At 39.2% G+C, this 13,125-nt stretch overlaps 1 protein-coding gene across 2 annotated transcripts; it reads right to left on the reverse strand.

The window, feature by feature from the left end:
* Positions 1-2,995: 2,995 nt before the first annotated feature.
* Positions 2,996-12,699, reverse strand: LOC308201018 (uncharacterized protein). 2 transcript variants are annotated; one of them, XM_080607734.1, is made up of 3 exons: positions 12,035-12,699; positions 11,039-11,160; positions 2,996-8,239 (listed from the first exon to the last, which is right to left on the reverse strand). In XM_080607734.1, the coding sequence occupies exons 1-3, from the start codon at positions 12,339-12,341 to the stop codon at positions 8,183-8,185; spliced, it is 486 nt and encodes a 161-aa protein (XP_080463860.1). In that variant the 5' UTR covers positions 12,342-12,699; the 3' UTR covers positions 2,996-8,182. The 2 variants fall into 2 exon arrangements, 1 of the variants encoding a protein (XP_080463860.1); XR_013955999.1 differs by having other exon boundaries at positions 2,996-11,160; positions 11,891-12,699.
* Positions 12,700-13,125: the final 426 nt, after the last annotated feature.

Consider the following 13,125-nt stretch of genomic DNA (forward strand, 5'->3'; position numbering starts at 1 on the left):
AAAAAAAAGGTGTCCCCAGTAAAACTGGTTTAGGAAGAATACTTACTATTTTACTAAGCCACTTAACTAATCTGTTATCCCCCACCAAGAAGAAACTCTGTTACTAGACCGAAGTACTTGAGCACTGTCTTTAATGCAGAATTGGGTTCTCTCAGGTTCCATACTATACTTATTGCCTTTTCCCTTCATCTGGAGTGTGTAGCACATTGTGAAAGATGAAGTACTACAAGCACAAAGATATTGCACAGATATGGGCAACAATCTTCCTTGTGTGAACAGTAAGACTCTACCCAAGTTGCTTTGCTACATTAGAACTTTTTGAAAGCTGTGAAACTAAGTTGGGGGTGGGGTGGGGTGGTGAATTGTTGAAAAGAGCTTTTTCTTTTCAGCAGGACAACAGTACATTACATGAAATCATATATTCTAAAGGACACATTTCATTTACTGTTAAAATTCAGAAAAATCAGTCTCTGACTGAAAAAAAATACAGAATTGCCCCTCCCACTCCAAAACTGCAGAAAAAATATATATATAATGATAAATATTCCTTTTGTTTTGTTTTGTTTTGTTTAGAGACTCCCTGTAGTTTAATGGAATTTAACAAAAGAATTCTATCCTTTCCTTCCTCTTTTAGCTACCTTTGCTTTCAGCTTCAAGTGAGTCCCACATGTGAAATGTTCAAGGGATTGGAAGTCTACCAACATCACAAAAAAGAAACAGAAGGTCTTGGGTAGGAGGGGGAGAAAAGGCAGATGTGGCTTGACAAGTGATGAGGAAGTAGACTTTCAGGACACGTAAACTCAGGACAGCTAAGCTGACACCGTATCCCTGAGAAACAGAATGAAATCCCACACCAGCCACAGAACAGTATTACTGAGTCAGCAGAGCATATACGAGTGACCAGAAGGCATGCTGGTATTTCAGTACAGGCAGACTGAAGTCATGAGAATATGAAACACCATCTGAGCAGAGGCATTCCGTACAAAATGCAAGGAAATCTCCATGGAATCAGCTAGGAGCCATGTCAGAAGCATGACCAGCAATGCTGGCTGGAGTTCAAAAGGTTTGGCTCCACATCACAAAAAGCATCCAAGTGTTATAAACATCTTTGGTCCCATGTCCATATTGTAAGTTAGTTTTACATTAAAATTCCATGATTCTCACCCTTCCCTCTAATCACAAAATGGTGGCCTCCTGTAGCACCTTCCACGAGGACATAAATAGCTCTGCAGTTGTTATGACACCACTGTGAACCAGTTGAGAGAGGGCAATCTGGAAAATAGAGGCAGCGTACTTAAGGTGTTGCTGCAAATTAGCTCTAGATCCTGCAGATTCTCAAGCATTTCCTTAACTACAAATGCGGACTTCTCTCACTGTTGCACTGAAAGAAGATCACTCTTTCTGTTCTTGTTTCCTGAACATTGTTGCAGGAGAGCCCTTGTTGCAGGAGAACCAGCAACAGTAAATCAACAAGCCAGAAAAGTGGACCTGAGCAGTATCAAGACCTCAGCAAATTATTGAGTGCTTTATAGCTGTCTTGCTTTGCATTTGAAAAGAAGGGTGATTCAAACATTATCTAAATGACAGGCAAAAAACTTTTCTGTAGACCCAGACAGGTCAAGAGCAAACAAGGCTTTCCAAGCACCTGGCATGGTATCTGATAAAAGAAAAGAAAAATAAAAACAAACAAACATAAAAGAAAGTCCATATGTGAGTCTAGATCTCAATAATCCATTTTAGCAGTGCTAAAATACTCTTCCCAGAGCCTGGTTCTCCATTCCTTCAAAACAGCAAATTCTTTCTTTGCTAAATAATGTAATTTAATAAAAGGTTTCACAGTGAGAGTGTTTCTCCTAAAATGCTGGGCAATGATATCAAAAAGCCACATCATAAATTCATCTTCTCCTAAATAACTGTAACTTCCTATTGGACACCAAGTATCTGTCCTACAATTAAAAATAAAAGATAAAAAAATCTTGAAATGAGCTGGCTGAAAATTCAAAACTTCTTTCAACAACAAATAGCTAAATAAACCAATAAACCTCCAAATACTGTTTTAATTCTAAGGCAAAATGAGATTTTCTTCATTTTTCCTCTCAATTTCTTCCTCCCCCCCCCCCCCCCCCCCAAAAAAAAAAAAGGATTGTGTGATTGTGTGCATACTTAACTAGCAGTAGCATGAAGGAAAACTACCACCTTCTGCCTGTCTTCCACACTGTGAGTAACCATCCCTGTCTTCCAAGTCAATGCTTGGGGACTGAGATGCTGCCAAACAAATAAATACTTTCAATGTTAGAAAGGAAAGAATCAGAGCATAAGAATATGGACAGAATCACTGTGTGAAATAAATCACAGTTCCAGTTTGTTTATATCAAAGGACATGGCTATCTGCAAGACTCTTTCTGCTGTCTCCATTCAGCCTGGCAAGCTTACTTTAAGAGCTTGCTGAATTGCAGTGAAACTCCTTATTTCTGGACATGTTTTTTGACTAGTTTATGGGAAGCAGTATGCCTAAAGTTAAATATGTATTAATAAATAAATAAATAAATAAAATAAAACAACCTACAAACTAGGTCCTCTCAGAGTAAATAAAGAGACTCATGCTTTAGGGTCCACGTATCAAGCAGGTTACAGAATCACAGAATCATACAGTGGTTTGGGGTGGAAGGGACCTTAGAGATCATCTAATTCCAAACCTGCCTGCCATGGACAGAGACACCTTCCACTAGTCCAGGTTGCTCAAAGCCCCATCCAGCTTGGCCTTAAATACCTCCAGGGATGGGGCATCCACAACTTCTCTGGGCAATCTCTTCCAGTATCTTACTACCCTCATGGGAAAGAGTTTCTTCCTTATATCTAATCTAAATCTATCCTCTTTTAGTTTAAAGCCATTACTCCTTGTCCTATCACTACACTCCCTGATAAAAAGACCTTCACCAGCTTTCCTGTAGGCCCTCTTTAGGTACTGGAAGACCTCTACAAAGTCTCTCCAGAGCCTTCTCTACTCCAGGCTGAACAACCCAAACCCCCAACACTCAGCCAACACTCCCAACTCCATCTCCTGAGGTTCTGTTATCTTCTTTAACACCAGAATGTACGGTTACCTGGCAGGAGAAGATGGACAGGCCTCTGAACTTCCTTTATGGGAATAAAGGGAGGAAAGAGTACAACACTGCTTTACATTGACATAGGTTTGCTGAAATGCACACTTTAGCAATATGGCCATTTCTGGCACTGTTTTTTATGGCAAAGTCAGTATTTATAGACAAAATAAGGTGAGGACACAGGTTCAAATACTGACCAAAAATCATCCATGCTTTTTAAACTGGTAATATGCTTTCTTCCAGACAGTGACTGTGAATTGTGGGTCAGGGATTTTTCCCAATAGGTAGACTGGGATCTTTTCTGGGACTGGGATTTGGAAAGGAAGAAAATTTAGTTGCATGGACATGAAGGGTGTGGTGCCATTTTACCTAAGAACTAGAGAAAAGGCCCTATCTGTTTTACACAGTGGCTGTGAACAGTTTTCTAAAACCTAGAAATTAACCACGTGAAAGGACAATGATAACAACAGTAATCTGTGAGAGAATGATCTAGAAACATTTCTCAGTCTTCTTCCAGGTTTCAGTTATTCAAGATGCATGTTGTCCTTGTCCTTCTTTCACACCTTCTCACTCACTCTTTCACTTCAAAAAAGCTTTCAGACAATCAAGTCCCATTAAATCTTTTTCAAAGTATAACATCTACCTCCTTTCATTTCCTTGGAAAGCCAGTCCTCTGCCTCAGCCAAAGCTGCTCTGATCTCAGACTGCAGGCATTTCACCGTATGTCTAGCACTTCTTGTTGCCTCCTGTCTTGAAGAAGAATGTTTCTTGTGTACATCACTCTTAATTCCTCTAAATTCAAAGGATTTTGAGCACTAATCTAAATAAATAGGAAAAAAAAAAAAAAGAAGAAAAAAAAAAAGGATTATTTTTAAATATAGAGCAAGATGTGTACTCAACCTGAACTAGTTACTTCAGTCCCGCTAATCATTGCTTCATAAACTGGCATTGTTGCTGCTATTTTGTTTCTAAAAGAATGAAAAGAAAATTAAAATGCATCTCTTTTCTACCCAAACTTTCCTCTTCTTCAAACAAGGAAGTCATCACAATTTCACACCAGCTCTGACTGCTTTGGCTCCACCACATCCTTTTTTTTTTTTTTTTTTTCCTCTCTCTCTTCTGAAGAAGATGATTAAAAGAAACATCAAGGTATGATAAAAGTGTATATGTATGTGTGTGTGTATATATATATACATATAACTAAAACTCTCTAGAACTAACATGGAACCTTGGGATATTGAAAAAGTGAAGATGTTTCAGTAGAATTGCTCAGCAACAATTTTAACACACAAGAGCATAGTCAGATAACAAATGAGGCACAGCTGGAGATGTTTTCTATCTGTGGAAGATGGGGTGAGGTACCAAGAATCTTGTTGCCAGTACTGGCTCAGTATTTCTGGAGGGACAAAACTCAACCACTGGACTGAAACTTTAAGCAAACCATGGACCACTGTCTATGGATCCAAAACTTTTCCAGGCAGGCATTTTACAGGGGGAGTTAGCCTTCTACATAGACAGAGTCTGAAGGGACAAGGGAAAACTGAGATCTACCCTCAAGCAGAAAGATTGCCACTATCTTGTTCAGAAGCCAACACAGTATCTTTCCTTTTGTTTATTCAAGCTAGTGTGTGCCCTAAGTCTGCTAGTGCACAGGCACTAAAGTTATTGCACCAATTTTTAATACAATGAGGAATAAAAAATATTCAATACAGTAATAGCACTGTGGGAGATTATTACTAGCACAATGGACAGCCAGGTGTAAATATGCTGAGAGACAGGCAGAATTCATGCAGAATTGCAAACATTGTATTAATTCAACCAGATACCCTATACTTTATACCATTTAAGAATACACTGCTTTGAGATCAAGAAAATAGCTTTATAAGATGTGTTATTGCTCAACCAGAAGTTCTAGGCCCACTGCCGAGCAAGGGTTCATAGCACATATTATGAAGAAAATCAGTGTGTATCTGAAGATTTATTCTTTTCCTGCCTTTAATAAAATAAAATAAAATAAAATAAATAAAATAAATAAAATATAATATAATATAAAATAAAATAAAATAAAATAAAATAAAATAAAATAAAATAAAATAAAATAAAATAAAATAAAATAAAATAAAAACTCTTTCATCCCAAACAATAAATCCAGAGATTTACCAGTTGCTCTTTCCTGTATAAAGATCTCCTCCTTTTGTTCTACTCATGCTTAAGTATATTGGAGGCTGTCATTCCTAAGTTTCACCTCTTCTCAGTTCACCTCACCCATGCAGTGCTCTCGCTCCCAAGAAAAGGAGTGGGGAGCAGGCTGTGTGTAACTATCAGCAGAAACACTTTTTCAGAAGCTTAGCTTAAAGAGCCATGAAACCCAAAATGTCCTCTTCCTCTCCAGCAGAATGGGAATAAGAAAAAAAAAATCTATTTATGGCTGCCAATTTAAAGGTCAATGAAAATAATCTCATTTACTTTCATACATTTTAGATGAGACCCAGAGGGCTTTATTTTTAAGTATGAAAGGACCTATTGCTGGCTACTTAAAATATACTGTGACTGACTAGCTAGCCCCTCATTCAGTGGATGATACTCCTCCCTTGCCTTTGTTACACTTTGAAAATGGAAAGTCCTTTTTAAGTTTCATCCAGTACACACTCATTTTCCGTAACACACACTAAATACTTTGTTTAGAACAGTTTTATGGAAAAACAATTTCTTCCCATCTGCTATGAAAAAGAATTCAGTCTTCCTCCTCATAACCCTCCCTTGTATAGCTTTGTACCGCTAAGAATCTAAGCCTGCTGCATTTATCCTGTCTGGCCATATAAGTGGACATCTCTGTGTAAGTAGACCATCATAGGTTATGCCATCATAGCCACATTACATATGTCATCTGTAATGTGCATTACAAACCATGATGTCCAAAAAATTTGCTATCTTATGCAAATTGCTATCACTACCAGGAATCTCCTCAGACTTCTGTTGTGTTGTATTGGATCAAAAACATCAGGCCAATAGCAGTCCTAAATTAGTTTTTTTTTTTATTAACTGTTTAAGGAATATGTTCTGCAAACAACATAGACAATGAACACTATAAAAAACATCTTCCCATGTATGAGAACATGCTGTTCCAATCAAGTGTGTTTACATAAATAAGGTGCTGCTGTGGGAAGTCTCCCGAGACCTCAAATCTAATCCATATTCTGCCTACTGTGGCTATCTTGCCAAATGGAAATTAGACACCTGGGACAATTTTTGTAAACAACAACCATGAGCCCACAGAGCATCTAAATAACATTAGAAAGGATTTAAAGATTTGCCGTAATTATAGTGGACAATAAATATCTGAACAGAGAGACAGATTTCTGTTTGATGGGAAGGGCCTGTATTGCTAGTTGCCCGTAATTATACATACTGTTCTTCCCCTTATCAGATGGAGCTGTTGTGTGCACTAATTTCTGTTACATTAAATACACTAGTCCAATTAAAACCTCAGCAAAAGTTGAAAACAGAGTTTATCTTTATCCCAAAGTAATTTACTCCAATCTGGTGAAAAGAGATAAAACAAGTATTATAAAATACTTGCAATTAAAATAATTACACAATGTATCAGGGGCTTATGACTGGAACAAAAATAACTTCAAGCATCCTTCTAACTTAACTGTGCCGCTTATACTGTTAGCAGAGACAAGGAGTTAGTTTCCATGCTACAAAGTCTGGGGATCAGTCTCATTTTTAACAGTATCATTCTTATGTAAAACTCCCTTTTAGTAATGCCAAGATAATCAGCTCCCCACCCATTCTTGAAGCCCTGCTATATGTAGAAATGTGTATTTTCTCTCCCCTACACATTCTGCCAGACAACATTCCAACTGCTTCCTACAGTCTGAGAAAATAGTGTACAAATTAAATTAAAGATAATCCAAAAATACTTTCATAATGAATTCTCTTGAAAATATTTTACACTAGGGATGAGACTGAAGCATTCCCTTGCAAACAGAATATCATTTTCTTTGCTTAAGAAAAGTTCTGAGCATTAAACAGTATGAAAGGATCAGACGACTATTAGTGAGCTTTTCTTGACAGCTATCAAGAATCTCACTGCAATGAAAACTGAGATTAATGGGTCTGCTCTGAAAAGTATTAGGACAGCTGGATATTACATGAAAAAAGGGGATCTGTTCTGATTAAATGAGGACATCTGGTCAGCTTCCTGTTGGAACTAATTATTCTAATTTTAATAACAATAAAAGCAATCAAATATATCTAGCAGACACAGATACTGTAAACATCTAGACACTGAGTGTTGAAGACTTCATGTCACCTCAAAAGGAGATCAAGAGTGAAAACCAGTGTGCAATGCCAGAGAACAGGACAAGATCTCAGCATCTCCTGCCTGCCATCCCAGTTTTGCTACCCCTTGTACAATAAGTGAAGCTCCTCTGCAAGAAAGCTGCAGCTTTGCAAGTGCCCATGAGGCCAATGGAGGAAACCTTTTCACTCACCACAAGATTTTAATTTTTTCTAAGAAAATCCAGATCCACCTGCTTTTAGGAGTACTGCACTTCAAACACATGAAGAGCTTGACAAGAAGTCCTGCTCTTGGGGGATACATGAGCATGGAAGGAAGTCATTGCAAGGAAATGTTTGGCTTTCTTAAATTCAACAGGCCCATGAGCCAGGCCCTGGGATTCAGGCTATGGTGGAGATTTGGCAAAGAAGACTCGCAAATCACTACGATATTCCTAGTTGTCTCCCTAAATCCTGCAGGCACTCCCTCTGCAGCAGGAGAAAACAGGAACTGAAGCTGCAACTGTAAAATTTATTTTCCATAGCACTGTGTTACTTCTTCAAGGCATAAATGGAACATACTTCCTTCTTTCTGCTTGCACTGGGGACATTTTGCTTTCTGAGCTGCAAGGGGATGACTAGAAACTTTATCTATAAATAGATTCTGTTGTAATTTTTTTCATTTTTTTTTTTTTTTAATCTAGTGCACCAATGCAACAACCAGGGACATTATGAACTGGAGTCATCTTGTATTGCTTATGGGTACCCTTCCAGTTCTAAGAGCAGAATGGGATTCATAAAACCATCATCTGAATTTCAAGACTCAGGGATGCATAGACTTCTGCCAGCATCTGCAAAAATAAAGAATCAGAAATAAAAGTAAATGTTAGCCAGGGTAGAGGAAAAAGCAAAGAATCTCAAGGATACTGAAATATTTTTGACATCTGTGGAAGATGCTACTTATTTATGAGTAAGGGGTTCCTGGACTATTGAAGAGCTGTGGAGTTATCACCACTGACCAGCACCTATTGTGTTCAGAGCTACTCAGACAAAACAGATTGGTTCAGAACCCTGGCTCAAAAGCAAAATTGCACATGCAGGTAAACAGATTTGAAAGGTTCATAAGGGCCTGCTGCACCTGCAGTCTTCTCATGCTGCCTTGCCAGGGTCAATCCAGCTGAATGCATTTTGAAACAAAATAAAACAAACAAACAAACAAAACAAACAAAAAGTCCCTTCCTTCCTTGAGCTACACGTTTATTTCAGGTTGCAAGAAACAAATGCCATGTTGTGTTGGTCAGCCCTGACACTAGGTCTTCTCCACTCAGAAACATTCAAATTGCCAGAAACACGGAGCCACCAGTACAAAGACTGCAAAAAAGGGAAGGGAATGAAAACGGGAAAATCCCCATTTAGACACTTACATAACTGAGCATGTCAAAACAGCACAGCAGGACTCATTAGGTTCATGCTCCAGGAATCGTCTGCCCATTTTATGGAGATTGGAAACTCATCACCTTAATCCAAATCCCAATGTTCTGCTCAGGGATCTAGTTAGATCCTCTAGAAGTCAAAGGTAGGTTCTCCTTGGCTTGTCTGCTTCATTTCTTTGAGGACATCATCCTGCTATGTGGGTATCAGGCTCTGTATTCTCCACTTCAAGGAGACACTTACAAAACAGAGACATCTCCATCCTTCCACTGCTTCTCATTGCTGTTCTTCCTGAATGAACAATACTGGGAAAATAGTGCCCTTTGCTACTAACAGATGATTTACATATCCCCACAGAATTCACTAATATCAATTTCATTGAGTTTCATCGTACTGTATACACTCAGCTCCTTATCACTGCTGGGCCAGTCTGAGTCACACACAGATCTCCAGCGGACATTTAGGAAGGTGGCCTTTGAACATCTGTTCTGTGTGATAGCACATTTTAGTCTCTAAGATTGTTACAGACATCCTTCCTCAGTATGCCTGAATTTTGTTACCAAGCTGAAAGTTAGATGATCCATATAAAACACCTCAGCACATACTTCTTGAAATTTTGTACCATTCAGAAATACAGGAGCAATAACCTCTACCAAAGCCACAGATGAAACAAGCACATGACAGAAAAGAGGCAGATTTACCATGAGGCACTTTAAAGTCCGTATCACAGGGTCTGGCCAAAGTCCACTATTTTTCTGCTCAAGGATCAACAAGATCCCCTTCATATCTTCCAGGTGTCTAGCCTCCATAAGTCAGGCAGGTCAAGCATATATATTTAAATATTTTATTTAATGGAATGTCATGGATAGGACAAATCAGGTTAGACTGCATTGGCCCACTCGATTATACATTCTTTAGACTAGGAAATACCAAAAACCCCCATGTGAAATAGGCATTAGGCATTCACCTAATCCATTGAGTGTTCTTTTAACTACAAGGTACTTGTAGTCCTCATTGCTTGACCTTAGAAGCTCTCTACAGCTTCTTGCGGAGGGAAAGCAGAGAGAGAGGTGCTGATCTCTTCTCCCTGGTAAGGAAGGATATGGAACCAATGATAGGATGTGTGGGAATAGCACAAAGCTGTGTGTGTCAGGGCAGGTTCTGACTAGATATTAGGAAATTTTTCTTTACCATGACAGCAGTCAAACATGGGAACAGGATTCCTAGAGAAGTGGTTGGTGACCCATGCCTGTCAGTGTTGCATTTGGATAATACCTCAATAACATGTTTCAGCTTTTGGTTAGCCTTGAAGTGGTCAGGTAGTTGGACTAGATGATCTTTGTAGGTCTACTGAACTACTGTTCTGCTCTGCTCTGCTCTGCTCTGCTCTGCTCTCTTCTATTCTATTCTATTCTATTCTATTCTATTCTATTCTATTCTATTCTATTCTATTCTATTCTATTCTATTCTATTCTATTCTATTCTATTCTATTCTATTCTATTCTATTTCTATTTCTATTTCTATTTCTATTTCTATTCACCATCCAATGGTATTTAGAACAGTAGTACTATTGTCAGCCAATCAAGGCCTCAGCCTAAGAGTTCAAAATCCATTTGCAGACATCCACCCTAATACAAAAACTAAACTACCTATCTGCCATTAGTTACTTTCACAATTTAGGCTATTTTTTCACCTACATAGCCCTCACCATGTACCACACTTCTTTATAGTTCTTGATAGATCTGAATCTTTGTTGTTGTTGTTTAAAGTCTTAGCCAAATGAAAAGACAAGCTTGACAAAGGTATTGGCATGTGCTGCTTTGCTTAACAGATTGTGGCAAGTATCCAAATTCCAGTCAGAATTGCAGCAATCTCATATGCTGTCAAGAAGCAGGACTTTTCTCCCACAGAGAGTGCTGCAAATTTGATGAGAGGTAACTGAAGCCAATTCTTGTAACATCCATTAAAGAGCTTCTCAGTCTCTTGGTGCAAGGTCTAAGAGAATGTGAGCTTTCCCAGTCAATTCCATGTGTTGGTAACTACTAGCTTATAAGTTCTCTGCAGCTTTCACCTTTAAAAAGTCCTTTCAGAATCATTCCTCATACCTTTAAGTCATTAAACTTTGAAAAACTTTCCCATTTCGGTAGGTAGCAAAGAGAATTATGAAAATATATGCCAAATATTGTAATGTGAATAAGCCGATGATGCTATATCTCACCTCATTCATTGAAGTACTGCTGAAGAATTCTGTCCGCCAGACTTGGAAAAGTATATGGAGGAAAACTGACCTTTCCGAGTCTCTGCATTTTAGCAGCTTGATAAACCTCATGTTACTAGAGTCTGTAAATCAAAGGCAGGGATGGGGATGAAAGTTATAGTACAGGCAGTATGAACAGTACTGTTGAGATGATCCAAGGACAGAAATGAGAAGGTTTGCAGAACAATGGGTTCTACTATATTAAGGCAGCTGACACAGTTTAGCCCCAACTTTTTTATTGGGTATAAATAAAAGCTACTCTGTTTTTGATTTGTAAGTCTCAGCATTCAGGGTGTAGTTACACACTGACACAACTCCAAAAGACACTCTTGATCTGTTTGTACTCCCAGTCACTTCTCCCCACCCCCTCAGGCAGCTTGATTTGACTGTCTGTGTGGCTATGTTCTATAGTGGCTCTATAAAACACAAGCACAACTCAATAAATAAATAAATAAATAAGAGGAAAAATAAAAATACCAAGACTATATATAAACAGTCTACATACAGTCTAGAGCTCAATAAATCCATTCACAAAACTTGGCTGGAATTTTATTTTTTAAACTCAGTTTCATGCATAATTTTATTTCATCTACTTAAAGTCTTCTGTAATAAAAAATGAGCCAGGTTAACATCCAGCAATGTTCAAAGGTCTAAGATCTCACAGGATCTAAGACTCCATAATTAAATAATAGATAATTAAAGAACAAAATAAGAAAAAAAATCTATCAAATGGCATCTCCCAGTTCATATAGGGGAAAAATAATCAGTTTTACAAATTTCAGAGTCCCACAACAGATTCACCAGTCTGCTCACCGAGAGAGAAAGAACAGCTTGCAACACCGAGCATCTCTACACAGCGCTCTTGTGGCTAGAGAAAACCTTGCCTTAAGATGGTTTCTCTTGTAGTTTCTTGAATTATAGCTGTTTGCTTTTTTTTTTTTTTTTTTTTTCCGCTACCTTTGTGAGGCGGAGACCCCCGCGATGCTCGGCGCTCCCAGAAGCTGGCACCGGCGGCCCGCGGCTGTCCCAGTCCCCCAGACGGGAGGAGGCTCCCTCCCGTGCCTGGTTCCAGGAAAACTTTGGGGAAAAAAACACCCCACACACAGACCCGACCAGCGTTAGACAGCATCTGCAGAGCCGGGAGCTCCATGCGGATGGCTGCTGCGTCCTGTCCCGTGCTGGCCGCTGTGCCCAACACGACCTCAGGCTGCCTAGGAATGCTGCTGCAATCCTCTGCTACCTGTGGGGTGACTAGCAAAGGCATCAGTAACGCTAGGGGCTGTGAGACAACATGCACATGGCCTAAAAACTCACATTTTTACAATAAACCTTACATATCTTTAGCTCAAGACTTATTTCCTAACATGCTATCTAGAGCCCAGTGCATTTTCCCCAAACATCACTGCTACACTAGTTCTTTCTCCTGAAACCAAAGCTCTAAATCCCTGCTATGCATCTTTTACCTACTTAAAATATATCTGCAACCTTCCTCCCTTTTACCAAGCAGGATCTGAATACACTCCTCTTCCCCACTCCTCATTTCCACTTTCCCCAGACTTCTCCAGCTTCCACATCCTGCAGCATAAACTGCCTGCACAGCCTGCTGTGGTATTTATGCCTGACTAGCCTCTCTCCAAGCCCTCAGGGCACCTTGTGCATCTGTCACCCACTCCCTAATCCTGATCTAGCTGCACAGCCTGCACTTCAGGCCTCCACAGCTCTGGCATCTGCCTCTCAGTGGGGAGATGCCCACCATATCAGGCTTTTGCTATCTGTCTTGGTCTCTCTATTCCTCATCTCTATGCAATCCAGACAGGAAGGGAGAACGTAAAAGGCACTGACACATTATTAAATGAAAAATGTTCAGAAGAGGTCAGGAACAAAATCTCAGGGCCATTTAAAGTTGCTTGATTGCTGCCTGTGTAGCTAATAAGGCAACCATACAAAGGTCACCATGTCTCATCCTATTACATCAGTGCCCTTTGAAAGTACATTGTGTCCCTTCAAGTTGTGTCACATCAAGAGCTGGTTGAGTGCTTCATTGTCAC

Source organism: Anser brachyrhynchus (genome assembly GCF_964034855.1).
Source record: "Anser brachyrhynchus genome assembly, chromosome: 1".
NCBI lineage: Eukaryota > Metazoa > Chordata > Aves > Anseriformes > Anatidae > Anser > Anser brachyrhynchus.